The sequence below is a fragment of the Crocodylus siamensis genome, chromosome 2, assembly GCF_052110815.1.
Source record: "Crocodylus siamensis isolate JL-2025a chromosome 2, ASM5211081v1, whole genome shotgun sequence".
NCBI lineage: Eukaryota > Metazoa > Chordata > Crocodylia > Crocodylidae > Crocodylus > Crocodylus siamensis.
The window spans coordinates 193,772,773-193,790,109 of record NC_143396.1 but is presented as its reverse complement, the minus strand read 5'-3'; the positions used below and the strand labels follow the sequence as shown (position 1 = coordinate 193,790,109).

General features: G+C 43.5%; 1 protein-coding gene across 3 annotated transcripts in view; it reads right to left on the bottom strand.

The window, feature by feature from the left end:
• PARVA (parvin alpha) overlaps positions 1-6,401 on the bottom strand; it is a 114,984-nt gene extending 108,583 nt beyond the window's left edge. For 2 of the 3 annotated variants that reach the window (XM_090032712.1, XM_090032716.1), the window contains exon 1: positions 6,140-6,401. In XM_090032712.1, coding sequence (XP_089888838.1) covers positions 6,140-6,275 — 136 coding nt within the window. In that variant the 5' untranslated portion in view covers positions 6,276-6,401. Of the gene's footprint in view, positions 1-4,413; positions 5,304-6,139 lie in introns of all 3 variants that reach the window. The other variant, XM_090032713.1, reaches the window with a different exon arrangement.
• Between the last annotated feature and the right edge of the window lie 10,936 nt (positions 6,402-17,337).

Genomic DNA, 17,337 nt, shown 5'->3' with positions numbered 1-17,337 from the left:
AACATGATTACATCCAGTTTGAGGTTTCTTTGTTGGGGTTTGTTTGTTTCTGGTTGGTTGGTTTTTGTTTTGTTTATTTTTTCTCTCAGCCAGTATTATACATACGAGTGGGTGCATCTACACAAGATGCTTCGACTGCAGTAGACTAATTCTACTGCGCAGGCAAAATCCCTTGTTAATATGCTAATGTGCAGTAGAGTTAGTCATCTGCGCATTAATGTCACTAAAAGACTGTTCATTTCTGCTAATGCACAGTAGCACCGATTACAGTGTACTAAGTTAATACCTCTCATTACAGGTACTAAACATAAGCACCGTAATTATGGCACATTAATGAACTTGAAGACATGCCCAGTGCTTCTCAAATTCTCAAAGCTAAGATTGATTATAAGCAGCATTGATTGACAGGAAAAATTTAACAGACTAGTATAAATGAAAATTAAGGGTTAATTAAAAATACATAAAAATGAATCCATAACAACTGGAAAAAAAGTCAAGACAATGAATGTAATTAGAAACTTAAAAAGGCAGGCAACTGATATAAAAAGCTTAATATATTAAATTTAGAATCTATTGTCAACAGGATTATAGAAAATAAGCAAGGCAAGAACTTCTCGGGTGGTATCTTTTACTGGATGGACTATGCAGCTGCAATAAGGTTAGAGAAGGTTTTGAATGCAACAACAAAGAAAGTCTTGCATGCAAAAGCTTGTCTAATTTTATCTTAACTACATAGTCAGTCCAATAAAAGGTATCACTGTAAGAAATTCTTGCCCCTCACTAAATTTCTGGACCATCATGGCTACAACACTATTCTTATGCTACTAGAAAATAAGAAATCTAAAAAATTATCACTTTTTAGGCAGGAATGATACATATTTTTCTATAACGATGGAGAAAAGATTAATAAATATTTCAATTTTATATTTGGAAAATAGATAGACTATGTCATATAAAGATGACAAATTATTTACTTTTACCACATTAAGTCAACAAGAATCAATTTAAATCAAAATATTTTCACTCAAGCAAGTCTATATAACTCACATGACAGAGTTTTAAAATAACTGACTCTCCAGACTGTTGTTGTTCATTTTTGATAAATTATAGAATTATCAGGAAATTACAGAAGAAATGGAGAATGCTACTGTTGTTGTAATATTTTAAATGGGTAAACAGGATGATTTGGATACATTTAAACTGAATAAAATTAGGGTAGGCTGATATCAATCCCAAGCAAAATAATAGGAATGGCAAATACAGCACTATTTAAATAAAGAATTAAATAATAGAAATAAGTTATGACAAACATTATCCCAAATGATCTCAATATTGTTCTTTGACAAGAGTGCAAGATGCATTGATGATAAGTCCTGTGTTGGGTGAAACGTGTTTGTAATTCTGTAACATATTTTACTTAGAAGTACATTACAGTCTGATAAAAAAGTATCTTCCTGTATTAAAAGCTATGTGCCTGTATTATTCCTAAAAGAAAGTTACCCCGGAATCACAGGAGAAGCCCAGCCTCTCTCATCTTTCAAATGAACCACCGAAAAATATTTAAGCTTTGTTGCTTATCAAATAAAAATCACAGCCTCCTGTTGTATGCTTGCAGATGTACTGAGATATGTATATAAAGTAACTGCGTATAAAGTTTTCTTATTAAACATGAAATACTGTATGAAATCTAACAATAATTAAGCTGAAAAAACGTTTGTGAAATTTGTTTTGAAAACACATATACTATGTGTTGGCCTTTTAAATGAACTACAAATTTATTTTTTTAAACAGTTAATGAACAATTATCAACCTCTCGTCTTCCTGCAAGTAGAATGGATATATATTTATACTAGCATACTCTGCCTTAACCAAGTGTAGAAGTGGAATGGATATGTGAGATACAGCCCTACACTGGTATAAATCCACTCTGTTGTATAATTAGGTTTTTTAAAATTGAGGTAATTACTATACACCTGTATAACTTACACTGGTGTGCCCGTCACATGTCCGCAGCTCTAATCATTTTCAAGTCACTGCTCTGGCTATTGCCTGCTCTCCTGATGCCTCATGACAGGGCACCATGGGTGCATACACGCAAACTAACTTTCTGATAGTTAAGCCAACTTAACTTTAGGTCAACTTAACTGTTAAAGCATACACCTCTATGTGGAGCAGAGTTGACTTAAAAGCAGCACAATACACCTCCAACATGTATTATCATGAGTCGTATTAGTTAAAATAGCTCACAAGGCGGCTGCCTCCATGTCAAGGAGCTGCGTGTACGTTCTGACAGGGCTTAACTTAAGTCAACTTAGTCGACTTAGTTAAGTCACTTTAAGTGGTCATTGTATGCGTGTACACACCCTGTAATAATAGCAGACTACAGCAGTGGTGCCCAACTTATCCAAACCCACAGGCCAAATAAGTTGTGCAGGGCCAGTTCATGGGCCAGACCAGGTTGGCACACAAGATCAATCTGTGGAAGGATCATGGCCATAGAATGATCCTGTATGCCAGATCCAGGCGTGGACTGACATTGCGCACCAGCCTGATTCAGCATGTGGGGGCCGTATCATCTGGCCTGAGGCTCCTCAGAGTCATAATAGGGCAGCTCCTTGCCCAGTGCAAAGAGCACCACTGGCTGCTGCCATGCTAATCGTGATAGTGAAGTTACCTGTCACTGTGGCAGTGGCTATTTCTCTGTCCTCTCAAAGGCAGAGTTTGGAACTGCTGCTCTGGTTTCCACCTCCCCCCTAAAGTGATGCTACTGGAACTCTGCACAGCTAGACGACAACTGCGTGTGCTGGATCCAGCCTGTGGCCCACAGGTTGAGCACCACTGATGGAGGTGTAACACCACAGCTAGGCTCCTGAGGCAGTTGCAACACATGGGGACAGCAGCAACTTCCGGCTGCTGCTGTGCTTCCAAAGCAATCATATGGCTGTGGCGGCAGTGTTTTTTTTTTCTGTTCCACTCCCCTTCATCCCCCTCAAGTCAGCACCTGGGATGGCTGCCCTGGTTGCCCCACCCTAGTTATGCTACTGACTACTGGTCTATACTCTGTATATGGACTGATGTAAAACAGTTTAAATGTGGTTTAAACCTGAAACAGGCAGACATTTAAAAGGCTGCCTGGAATGGCTCAAAAGTGTACCTGGAAAATCAGTGCACCATATGCTAGTACACTTGTAAACCAGATGCATCCCATACTACATAATTCCACACTTCCCCTCCTTCTCCCACCACTGCAACTGGCCACTCTGCAGCCAGAACTCTACGGTTCCTTTATTTTTCCTTTTGTTGGCACTTTTTAATCAATAACCTCCCTTGTACTATTTGTTAAATAAACAGCTTAGTGCATCCTTACTCCCTGTTTGACTGTGGCCCATCATCATGCCCTTCAAGCCCCTGGGAATGCTAAACATGGGTCCAAGCATTTCCCCCATTCTACCTGGAATGCTAGGGAACTATAGCTGTGGACTTCTGAGCACCAACAACTGTGAACCAGTTCCCAGTTGGTAACATTTAGGTATGGTTCAGTTGTTACATCTGTTACTCCAGGGAAGTTTGTCAACTTTCTGAACAAAAGCCAGGTATAAATTACATTGGTATACAAAACTGATGTATATCATGCCAACAAAAACCTGTTGTGGGTCCACACCTGTAGCTTAGTGAGAAGACAGACTGATGCCACTGACATACATAAAGATAAATTACTTTTTTCTTCAAACCAGATAATGTTCAAAGTTGATGACAACAGAAGCAGCCTGACCACATCTTTGCCACTCTAACCTATATAACCCACAAATAGTAGATGCTGTATCTTTAAAGTTTGCTGGTACAAGTGTTTAGAAGTAAACAGATCAATTTCTAACTTCAAGGACACTGACAAAATCTCTTTTACCCTCACAATGTTACAAAACTTTAATGTTTCAACTGAGAGCAAACTCCAGTTCTTAGTCGCACTTGATTTTAACTAGGTAATAGATTCAGGCGTACAATGCTTGTATAATTTTGAACAAGGCTGCTTTATCAAAGTGGGGATAGATATTAGTGAAAATTATCAGCAAAAATATTGGTAAAAAAACAGACTACTATGTACACTTGGAATTTGCGCATCCCTTTGTATAACAACAGTGGTATTCAATTTACTGGCAAAGTTAATACAGAGGAGCAGACCTTTCAAGAAGAAAAAACATTACATTCAACAACTGAATCTGATTTTTTTATATTCAGCCTTTATTAACTGCTCAAGGCTTAGATGCTACACCAACCTCTCCAATCAACCCACCTATGTACTAGGTGTTGCAAAAACTTGCCCTGACAGGTTAGGTGGAGGACACAATACCTTGAGCTTTGAAACTTGCTGGGTTTTTTTTTAAATTAATGCCACAATCTCTTTTTAAAAAATACCTGTGCCATATTCATACAGATTGCAGATCAATGTACTCTTGCTCCAAGTTCCCCTTTGCATTCTCATGTTCCAGCAGGAACTCTGCAGGGCTGGGTCCCATACACCAAGTTTAAGCCTGACAACTGATTCATCTTAAACCAAACATAAGCCCTACATGAATTAACTCACATTCCCTACAGGAATTAACCTGCCAATGCCCATACCAATTCCTAGCATGGAAGGACCAATATTACAACTCAAGCAAATACAGAAATGATGGGGTGTATGGCTTTAATGTGCCTGGACAGACCTGCAGATAAGTGAATCTCTTGTGATAAACTATTTCACACTAGCACAGTAATATCAAGGGTCTGCTTGGGTGCTTTATACGAAGCACTTCAGGTCTTTCAGCAAATTGCTGTGAAGACTTCAACAGAGGCCCCCTTCATTCAGTATTACACCCCACCCAGCTCTGGTCCTACATCCAAGAAAACAATCAAGCCTAGTGCAAGAGTGATATTGTAGCCATGATGGTTCAAAAATTATGTAAGGCAAGGATTTCTTAGGGCGGTATCTTTTATTGGACCAACTATGTAGTTGGAATACAGTTAGACAAGCTTTCAAATACAAGACATTCTTCCTCAGGGACCTAAAGAAAAAAGAAAGTCCCCAAGCAGATACTTGATATGGAGCACTATCACCTTGTTAGTGTGAAACAAACTTCAACTGGTTTAACTATCCCAGGAGAATCACTTATCTGCAGGTCTGTCCAGGCACCTGTTACAGCCGTCTGCCCCATAATTTCTCCATCTACTCTAGTTGTCAGGTGGGTCCTTCCATGGTAGGCATCAGCATGGGCATTGGGAAGTCGTCCCCGAACCATTAGCATGTCTCTCGTGCAGTTTCATTGCTGCGTGGAAAACGTTTGTTTTAAGACTGTGGTTCCCAACATCGGGTCACGGCCCATAAAAGGGATGTGGGGGCAGTAGCAGAAGTGCCTCACACAAAGGACGAGCCACGCCTAGTGCCAGGAACTCCCCTGTCCCCACCCTTGGGCCCCCGCCCGACCCTGCACTCTACTCCCAGCAGCGGGTTACTGCAAAAAAAGGGTTGGGAAACGCTGGCTGAAGAGAACGCAGTTATCAGGGTCTCACTCGGGGTCAGGATCCCAGCCCTATCCATATCCATCGGGAAAAGGCGAATGCAACGGGAAGCTTGCAGCACACCCGTGGGCCTTGACCTGAGGAAGAGCGTTTGACGCTGGAAAACTTGTTTAACTTTATCCCAACTCCACCGCGGGTCCAATAAAAAGATCTCACCCTAACAAAGCCTTACCTCCCCCCTCAACCCTTTCATCACCATCTGCCCCTCTTCTGCCAAGCGCCCCTCCCCCCCTTGTCCCGGGAGAGACCCGCGGTTCTAGACTGCCTGGCGGCCCCGCCCCGCGCGCCCACGTGCTGCTCCGAGGCGCACCCTGGGCCGCGATGGCCGCCCTGCCGGTAGGCCCCGCGCTGGGGAGGTGGAGCCTCCCCCCGTGGTCCCGGTCCCGGGGGTGGCGATGCGCCTTGCCGCGCCCCGCCGCAGGGCCCGCTGGCAGTTGCCGAGAAGCCGCGCCGCGCTCCAGCATTTTTGTGGCGTGACGCTGCACGACCCGCTGCCCTGTGCTCCGGCTGTGCCCCGCACCGCCCCGCACCCGCCGCTTCCCGCCCCGCAGCTCGGGCGCCTGTTTTGTTGGGTTTTTTTTACCTTCCTTGGCTTTTTTCCTCCTGGCCAAAGTGCCTCCGAGTTTGCCCAAGAAGGAGTCATCTTTCTTGCGGGAAGGGGGAGACTTGGGCGTGGGGGACTTGGGCGCCGAGGGCGACTTCTGAGGGGACGTTGCCATGAGCGGGGTGCGGGGCGGGGCAGCCCGGCCCAGCGCCCGAGGTGAGGGGAGGCAGGCTGGGCGCCCAGATGCAGCGAGCGGCTGGCTGCCCTGCTCCAAACGGAAGCGGAATTATTTCAAGCATTTGAGGCAGCTCCTGCTCTCCCTCCTTCCTTCCCTCCCTTCCTCCCCCCCGCCCGCCCGGCCGGCCAGGGAAGGCCGCTCTAGCGGCCGTGCACACTGCTCTCCCCGGCACCTGCCCCGCAGCCCCTGTCCACCCCCCGCTGCCGGGCTGGGCTGGGCTTTAGGCCGGGATTGCTTGTGCCACAGACAGCTGTCAGGTACTGGAAGGAGATCTTTGCAGTCCCGAAGCAAGATCCCAGATCCTGCCTGATTTCTTGCCCCTCTGATGCAGGCAGAAGCTGCCCCCGGCCCCTCTTGCTTGTTTCTTCAGGCCCTGCCTCAAATTAAACCTGGGCTAGAGAGCTGTTCTGTGTTTTCAAGACCTATTTTTAATGTGGGTGGGTTGGTTCTTTCTATAGCTGGACGGTCATTTTTATCCTGCAGTCGTTACTTTGCACAGGGCAATTTATCATAGAATCACTGAGTGGGAAGGGACCTAGACAGATCATCGAGTCCAACCCCCCGCCATGGGCAGGAAGGAGCACTGGGGGTAAGACCCCAGCCAGGTGCCTATCCAGTCTCCTCTTGAAGATTTCCAGGGAAGGTGAGAGCACCACCTCTCTGGGAAGCCTATTCCAGGCTCTGGCCACCCTTACCGTGAAGTAGTTCTTCCTAATATCTAACCTAAACCTACCCTCCCTCAGCTTGTGGCCATTGTTCCTGGTGACTCCAAGGGGGGCCCTGGTGAGCAGACTTTCCCCGAGTCCCTGCTGGTGGCCCCTGATAAGGTTGTAGGCAGCCACAAGATCCCCCCTCAGTCTCCTCTTGCGGAGACTGAAGAGATTCAGGTCCCTCAGCCTCTCGTAGGGCTGGCCATGGAGGCCCCCAACCATACGAGTGGCCTCCTCTGGACCCTCTCCAGGTTCTCCACGTCCTTGAAACCTTTAATCTCATGAGCCCAGCCCACCAAGTTTCTTATTGGCCTCCCTCCAGCAGTGAGACAACAGGAAAAGGTGCTGACAGGTTTCAGACAAATCATAATTAAAGAAATGGGGATCGGGGTGCTGGTCACAGGTTCAAAACAAGAGTGCCACAGGGGGACACCAAGCACAGCACACTGGACCAGACCTCAAGCAAGCCCAAGGAGGCAGCGGACACTGCCCAGTCATACTTTGCACAAGTGACTGGTCTGAATTGGTGGCACGATTAATCAGTTACTTGTGGGATCAGTACTTTGCACTCATGGCCCATCTTACTTTGTGTGTGGCTAGCTTAAATTTATAGCGCGATTAAGCAGTGAATTGCACAGTATATGTAATGGGTAGGAGGGGCCTTCGTAAAGGTTTTGACCCGTTACGAATAAAAAAGCAACCATATTCCTCATAACTTAGGAGGGGACCAGGTATTTGTTTCCTAGTGGATCAGACGGTAATACCACTGGCTTTATAATATGCTGAGGTATACAAGGGATGTGACAGCAGTGTGTCTCACACCTGGCAGACTTTCAGTAGTCTTGGAATAGAATTTTCCAATAGAAATAGATTACATATAGGGTGTGCAACTCCCCTAGTATCCTCCTTTTACCTAAGTTGTCCAAAGCTGGGCCTAGGCCATAGGGCAGTGGCCACTGTAGTGAGGGAAGGTGTAAATAAGCATAGGCGCTGACTTTGGTTTTTGCTGGTGGGTGGTTTAGGTTTTTTTGCATTCCCACGCCGAGCCCTGCACATGCCCAGAAGAGGCAGCATGTTACAGGCAGTGGGCGAGCTGGGTTGAGGTAAAGATCAGGTGCTTTGCGGGGCTTTTTTGGGGCTTATTGAATAAGCTTTAGCTAAAAGTGCCCAAAAGCCCCACTGAAGCACCCACTCTTTACAGACACTGCAGAGCCAGGTTGAAGTAACATGCTGCTTTTTCTGGTAAAGTGCAGTTTGGTTGGGTTTTTTAACATCCACAAGCAGCCGCAGAGATCTAACATGTAAAACCAAAACAGCTGTGTGTGGCTTGTGGGTGCTGAGAACCTACCAATTTTTTTGATGGGTGCTTGAGCCCCAGAGCACCCATGGAGTAGGCACCTATATAAATAAGCACCTGCTTTTCCAGTCCACATATATAGGGACATGGTAGAATTGCAGCACTGTGATTTTGGCTTTGCTAGTAACTGATTTACATTACAAAAGCCATTGGGCTTATTTGATTTACAGTGGGGACTGGGCCAGCATCAAGATGGGCTCAGGATTGATGGACATAAAGGCAGCTAAAAGCCAACTGCCCTGGCTCTACATCCCCTCCCCTCCCCACAACTCTAAGCTTCTCAATCCTGCAAGTGCTCTTCAGCCACAATTGAAGATTCTGTTTTATCCCATTTATATTTGTATGCTACACCCCTTGCCATAGGTTCTGGGCCACAAACTAAAGCCCTGGTCCTTCATCCCCATAGGAGTACTGAACTTTGCACGTGGGATTAACCTAAATCAATGGAACTACTTGGGTACTAAAACTGAATCACACACATACACATTTGTGGGAACAAAGCTCAAATTAGGAAATTGTGAAGCAAGTTCTGGCAGTTCGTAGAAAGGGAGGGTCACAATTTAGGATGAATTTTTCCAGCATATATGACCAATTCTGATACAGAAAGAAAGGAAGAAGACAAAGGGCACTAAGAGGATACCGGTAACTTTTTGTCAGGTTAACATTTAGGTTTCCAAATGTAATCCCAGATAAGCAAAATTCCATCTACCACCATATTTCTGTTGGACCCATCAACATATATGTATATGTGACTACTGGGTAATCTTATGAGAATGACAAGATGGCAACGTACAGGTCAGTAAGAAAGAAAAGAAAAAAAAACCTTAGTGACAGTACATGAAAAAAAACATGTTCCTGGTGAGGAACAACATCATTTTCCAGTTCTCCTATTAGATTTTTAAACAAGTAGCTTAGAAGAAAAGTATGCCAGAGGAACACAATTTACTGTGATTGACAGTTGATTCAGGAGAGGCCCAGGACTGGAACAGCATTAATGTCTTAGGGATGTGCTACTTTCACTTACCGTTTAATCACTTGATTAACAATTTAGGCGAAAAGCCACACACACTTCATGCAAATATCTGGCTATCCATTAGGCATAGTAAGTGAAATGAAATTACCATGAGGATATTTCTAAATCAGTTAATAATTGTTGTGTTTTTACAAATCAGTAACGGGTATCTGATGAGAGGGAGGCATCAACGAATATTTACTGTACGTTGTTTGTAGATGCTCTAGGGACTAACAATCAACCATACAGTGCCATCCTTTTAACAGAAAAGTGGGCTAGACGGCTGGTAGAATACCACATTTCTTTATATTTCCTCTCGCTGCATTTGTCATTTTGAACAGTTACCTGTATGGTCTACAGTTTCACATGCTACTAAAATAAACTCTGTATATCTACAAGTGTTGTTTATTTACACACTGTTTGGATCAAGTCACCAGCTGCTTTGAACAGATGATTTTTTTTTTCTTAGAAATATACAAACACTTTTTTAAGGGAAGGAGAAACAAATGTCATATCTACCGATTGTATATGCATGCAACTGTGCCGTAGGCATTTACAAGTAGAATAGTTATGTGAGAAGGGATCCATTTATTCCAGGGGCTGGCAATTATTTTGGGCAGAGGGCTGCTTACTGCGTTTTGGCAAGCCATTGAGGGCTGCATGATAGGCAGCCAAGGGGCAGATAAATATTAATTTTCTAAATTTTTTAGGGGCCCTACAGGCCAGATAGAATGGCCTGGCAGGCCACATCTGGAACGCGGGCGAATTTGCCCACCCCTGATTTATGCTCACCTGGCTGCATCTGGATGTTAACATAGGATTTTATGAAGATACCAGAGGGTGAGGAGCAAAATTTGGCAAATGCAGGTCACCAGATTCTGTGGCACCCACTGAAGCAGATTTTGCATCCTGCAGTGGATTTTGAGGTGCACATCACCACAGTAAAGAATATCTTAATGTTTATAAGAAGCTAAGCTATAATTGCATATGCTCCCAGCTTTTATTAATGTAAATTCTTAACCATAAATACAATTACAATAACATGGGGGGGGTCGTTTTTTTCCCTACAGGTACACACACGTTTTTCAGGGGTTCGTTCATACCACCGCTTTGTTGATTTAACCAGTGTCATATCACTCAGAGTGATTCATGTTAGAATTATTTTGTCTGAGATGCTTTCCAAAGTAACTGAGAGGGGGCAGAATACGATATATATCTACCATGGTGTAGGGGGCAATAAGAAAGAGAACTGATGCAGCAGAAGTAATAACACAACCTACAACCTGAAATTATTGATTCATGAAAGAAAGATCAGCTCTGATGTTACATCTGTTTTTTGCAGCTTCCCTGCATTTTTTAAACTGAATTGTCAAACTGTTGAGATGGACTGAGGTCATGCAGTAAATTAGTGACTGATCTTGGATTAGAACTCAAAATTTCTTTTCTAACTAAAATTTTGATCCAAATGTCTTTAGACCAAATGCTCTTCTGATCTTTAAGGGTAAGATTTTCAAAAACACTTAGTTTTGGCCTGCAACTGTTCCCTTCCTAGCAGTAAACTGGTTGCTGGGTTTGCAATACACTGTGGTAGTGATATGGCCATTGCAAACTTTCACTGTGGTGTCCAGGAAATTAATTGGCTGGGTACAGTATTCCAGACTCAGTTTGATGGAGAGATGGAAGTTAAAGTCCTGGTGAAATGTCTCTAAAAATGCCTTCCAATGTTCCCATATGATAAAGATATCAATGCACCTTAAGTTTTCCAAGGCTGAGGGGAGCGCAGTTGCAGAAGAAGCAAACTTTAAGGTCTGTCATAACCAAGGATCCAGGTTTTCTGTTTTCTGTAGAAACACATGGACTTTCCTCTTTAAAAGAGAAAAACACAGATTTTCCACTTTTAAGTGAGAAACCATGAGTTTCCCCTTTTGTAAACAGCTTTCTGCAAGCTGGTAGAGTTCCAGCCTACAACAAGCTGCTTGCAAAAAGGGTGCAAAACCCTAAGCCCTGTCCAGAGGAGTAGGGGAAGGGGATAGGGCCTAAGAATCTGAGAGCAGCCAGAGCTGGCTCAGATTCACTTTGCCTCCTGCAGCCTTTGGGGTAAAAAGAGCCTGAGGGGCCAGGGCCTGAAGACAGGGGGCAGCTGGGGGCCCCTTCTGGTACAGCTGGGGAGGGGCAGGGGGTTGCAAGTGGGAATGAGGGGGCCAGTAATTTCCTGGTTCCCTTGCAGCCCCTGGGCCTGATTTCACGTTTCAGGGCCCACTGACTGGCCTTGCAGGGAAGGGAATCCTAGTGATAGGGTAGGGCTAGTGGGATAGAGGAGGAAGAGGGAGAAAAAATGGGGGCCACCCATGGGGCCCCAGCCACCTGTTAGCCCCCACCAAATGGAGACCACTGCCACTTGCCCACTCCCCCCACGTGAATCCCTGGCCCACTGCAGTCCTCACCCCACTACCCCTGTCCTGTTGCTCCCAGCACTCACTGTCCAGATGGTGGTGGCAGGCATGTCAAAGCACTTAGGGCCAGTAGTAAATGGGCTGGGCTAGCACAGTACATCCTGGCAGAGGGGCTCCAGGATCTGCAGCAGGGACAGGTGCCAGTGACAATGGGTCACATACGGTGGGCAGGGGTGGTGGGGGTGCCTGGGTGGATCTGAATGAGCTTGCAGTTGTCAGGAACAGCTCTTCTCTGCTTGTCTGTGCTGCACGGCTCCCACTGCTGTCATCTGGAACCATTTGAACAGTGAGTGCCTGGGAGCACTGGGACAGTAGTAGTGGAGCAGGGACTGCAGTGGGCTGGCAAGTGGCAACTTGCATGGGGGCAGCAGGTGCGGCAGTAGTCCCTTCTTGGCAGGGGCTAAAAGGCACACCTTACCTGCCCCATAGATGGCCTCTGCTGCATCCACCTCCCCTTCTCCTTCCCACCTGCTTTGTCTGCTGCCAGGCTTCCCATGGCTGGGGGATGGCAAATCACAGGACTCAGGGGCACTAGCAGGGCTGGGAGAAAAGAGCACAAGGATGGGCAGGGGCAGGACATTAGTATGTCAGGGCTGCTCAGTGCCGCACAGCAAGTGGGGGACAGCTACAGGTGGACCTGCATCCTGGTGCAGGGGACAGGAAGCTGCTGTCAGGAGAGAGAAAGTGGGGGATAGGTAGGGACTGGGGGAGTGAAGAGCACTGGCATATAAGGGCTGCTCAGCACCACAAAGCGGGAGGAGGACAGCCACAGCTGGACCCACATCCTGGTGAGTGAAGGGGGCAGGGGGAGCTCTGATTTTCCATGATAAAAAAACCAAAATGAAACACCAGAATATACAGGTATTTAGAATTAATTTAATTAAAATGATTGAGGCACTGGTAGGCTTGCAAATTACTTTAAAATTGTAAATATATCAATAAAAACATTGTGTTCAACAGATACCTATATATATATATATAGTGGCATTTCATTTTAATCACAAGAAGACATGGATATGGGGTTTCTATCAGAGAATGTTGTATTTTTTAACAGAGAAAACCAGGATCCCTGGCCATAATTATCTTATGTACTTAAATCCAGGCAACTTCAAATTTAAGATGATTCTCCAATAATTAGACCCTAGACATGGAACTTATTATAATTTTCCAAGCCTAGAATCTAGTTATTGGGGGGCTATCATGCCCACCATCACTACAGCAGGGCAAGCAGCAGCAGTATGGCATGCAGTAGTGGGAGCAAGTGGTCCCTGCCTCTTGCCACCTATCCCACCTCATTCTCTCTTGTGTTTTTAGAGGTAGCTTCTTTAAGACTTTACCTAGTTTCTTATGGTATTCTGCCATGGGGTCCTTGGTCAGAAGTTTGTAAAACTCTGTGTTGGAAAGTTGTCTCTCAGCTTCCTGTATGTATGCTGTTTTGGCCATGACAACAGTGGCAACCCTATTATCAGTCTGTCACATGATAATATCAGGGTTGTTTTTAAAGCTGATTATGGCTCTCCATTCTGCAGACTGAGGTTATAATGTCAGTGTTGTATGCTTTTTGGCACTCAGAGTGGGTGCAGAGATGAAAACAGTTTATATAAGAACCCAGAGTGGGGCTGCGGCTCTCAGATAGCATCCAGGAGCTTTCCTTCTTAAACCGTGTAATGCTCAGGTCATTGGTGACAAACTTGTTCTGACTTACAGGCAACCCCCCAACCTCAAACAGCGTCTCTCCAGCAACAGACTACCTAACTCCTATTCTCACCAAGGTACTAGACCTTGCTCCTGACCCAGATGCTGGCTGTATCTTCTCATCAACACAGGCCACATCATCACTGGACTAAATAACATGGATTATAATATCAAAGGTTCATTAATCTGAACTTTACCGATGCCATCACCCATATAGTGCCTCTCTGCTATCTACCTTGGACAGACATGAAAAAGAATAAATGAACAGCAATGTGACATCCGGCCCAGAAAGACATTGAAGCCTGTGACAAAACACATTAACCTTCATGGACATTTCATCACTGACCTGAAAAAGGATGTTCTTAGATAACAAAACTTTAAAAATGAACTTGAATGGGAAATTGTGGAACAAGAAATCGTCTACAGACTCAGCTGTGGTAAGCATGGTCTAAACCAAGACTGTGGATTCTTATCCCATTACCTGAATTACCTTTTATAATTCCTATGTCCCTTAATATGTTAACTGCTTTGTTTTTCTCTCTCCTACCCACCTGGCCTCTCCCAGCAGTGCTCCTTCCTTTTTCCTCCCCTTTCCCTATCCTTTATATTCTAATCACTGCTTTCTATTTAGAAACTGATTCCTGCAGTTCTTTCACAGCATCTGGTAAAGTCACTGCTTATGAAAACTTATGCTATGCATGTCTGATTTAGCTAGTCTATAAGATATATCCACCCTGCCTGTTGCAAACTTCAGCCAGCCACAGAAATAGGCCACTGATGCATATACTTAAAATCCCACTCTATATATTTTTTAAATGTTTGCAATCAACAATCAACTGAAGTTTTTGACCTACACACTCTATGTAGCTGATCATGAAGTACTCATTTATTATTTAAGATTAATAAGTAACAGTAAATGAAGAGTGGTCGCTTAGGAAACAGAGCATATTTACTTTAGTTTTTTATGCATATTTAGATTCCATTTTTTGCATTTCTAAAGAGAGATTGGGAACACTTAAGATGCATTAAATATTTCCCCTCCTTTCTTCATCATTCTACCCATTACAGTTCAACACAAAAGCATAAAGCTAACAAGTTACACATTTTTACTTCATTATTAATCCTAGCCACATTCATTTGTGGAAATATTTTCTGGTTGTTTTGTAAGACTTTGGATCTTGTCTTTAAACCTTCCAAATGTGTCCCCCACAGAATTCCTTAACATACAATTTTAAAATACAAATGGACCATCTCTAAGTAGGTGTTTTGGACCTCTAAAAATTGTCATAACACGTGATGAAGAAAAAGCAACAATAGGTGGGAAGACATAGGAGACATACAAAAAACAATAAAAAGATCAGCTAATTCAAGAATGACAGTATAAAGAAGGACTAAACTTCTTTTGAACTTCTTTGCTATCATCATCAGCTCACACTGCTTTTACAGATATATACCACTATTTACTATCTCTATTTATTTATAAACAATGGTCTAGAGTTACAGAAATCTAGTCCATGTGCTACTTATTTTAATTTGGGCTAACTGAACCAATTGAACAGAAAGAAATACCACAAAAATATTTTTGAAATCATCTTCTGTAGTTGCAAGTAGATACACTTAACCTGGGTGCTACATTTCCATGATTATTTTAGCAAGTGAGGTACTGACTATCATCCAGAACTGTTCCAAAGCTTATTGAAAGCAACAGAAGGACTTTAAGGGGCTTGGTTATACACCAAAAAGAAAGAAATTAACCACATATGTGTTCAAACAGTGTTCCTAACATGTAGTTTAGGTATTCAGAATGGAAACCTACCAGGTATTCACTCTGGAAACATACTGTGCAATCTTTCTCTCCAATCAAAAATGTTTGACTTGACTATCCGAGATCTGCCATAAACTGCTTACAAACTAGCAATGAATCAGGAAATATTAGCAAGAAATATTGGGGTGATAACTCTGGGTGTTGGATACATCTATGAAAACCACAACCTGTTCACAGAGAATATTGAAATTGAAATTAATATAAAAACTAGTGTATAAATTATTCATTGCAAGTTATTTGCCAAGCTCTAAATTCATGAGAATTGGTTATAATGAAAGCTGTGGACGCAGCAATTACACTATAGCCATGTAATATGATTCTGCACTGTATGAATGACAGCATGGAACAATCACATCTTTAGTTCTTATGCAGGCAAGGCTTTCTAAGGAATAAGAAATCTAAAATTCCTTAAAGCCATTCCTGGTACTGGTTTTAGTAGAACAATCAGCATACATCATCCCTTTAGAAGCGTCATCCAGCAAAGCCTGCCATTCATCATAAGTTTGGGGGTCATCAGAGGTCATATATGCAGTCTTTGGGTAACAGTAAACAAAAGTGCTGTTTCAGCATCGTATGGTCTGATAACCTTGGTTTTGCTCAGAAAAACATGGCCAAATACTGTAAATTAATCAGAAATAATGATATGTTTTGTGTTCAGAAGGAAGCATAGCCCCTTAAGGCTATTTATACTGGATACAACACTATAAAATGTTCAGCCTTCAGAGCATGAACAGACCATGCTGATCTAAATGAAAGAAAAGCAAATAGTGGAATAACTTGCTATTCTATTTGGCATGGGTGAGATATCACCTGCAATATTATATCCAGTTTGGGGCACCATGCTTCAAGAAGGACAAGGACAAAGTAGAAAGCATCCAATGGAGAGCAACAAACATAATTAGAGGTCTAGGAAATATGACTTATGAGGAAAAGATGTAAGAACTGGGATATTTTTTTTTTTTGGCCGAGAGGGAAATTGGTAACAGTCTTTAAAATACTTCCAGGGCAGTTATAAAGAGGATGGTGATACACTACTCTTTGTACCTGCAGGGAACCAGCAGCCTTTAACTGTAGCAAGAGAGATTTAGGTTGAATATTAGGAAGAAATTTTTTATTATTAAGGTGGTGAAGCATTGGAAGAGGCTACCCAAAGAGCCTGTGGGATCTCCATTCTTGGAAGTTTTTAGGGCAGGTTAAACAAAGACTTATCTGAGATAGTACACACCAGGATGATCTAATTTTGAGAAGGGGGATGGTCTGACTTTCTTAGGTCCCCTCCACCCCTACTTTTCTATGAATAGGTCACACATTTTAAGGTTTCTTTGTGTTTTCAAGCTGAAAAAGCAGAAGTTGTGACATGGAAAATAAAAGTCACCATCTCTAAATCGTAAAGTAGCTGATCAACATTTAGCTATGAAGAGCCATTTGTACTAAAGCATCCACTGACTCTAGTTTGCTTGGAACCCATTTATGAAATCAGTGCAGCTGCATAGGTATAAACAAGGGCCAAATTTGACACACAACTACCAAAAAAGTCAGTGAGTATATAAACCCTGTGTAATTTTGAGCATTTAGGAGTTACCATTGTTGTGACTGTCTCGCCTTCTGAGATAGGTAAGAGAAGGACATGACAACAGAAGAAGAGCCTGAGCTGAAAGATGCCAAAATCTCTCTTGACTGTTGGGGGACAGATAAAAGTTAAATTTTTCACATGATTGGCCCCCCTGAAAGTGCTTTACAGCCATGCTGTGACATGTGTGCGCAGCTGTAGACTGCCACTGAAGTGGCAAACCACCTGACAAATTAACCGTCATCAAATAAGGGTTCAGATGAAGGTGCTCTACTTGTGTTTCCTAGGGTTAAATTGTGTGATTGGGGCTGGGGATGCAGCCCAGCCCCAAGGGCTGTCAGCAGGAAGGGAAGGAGGTGGGGGAGTGAGCTGCCAGC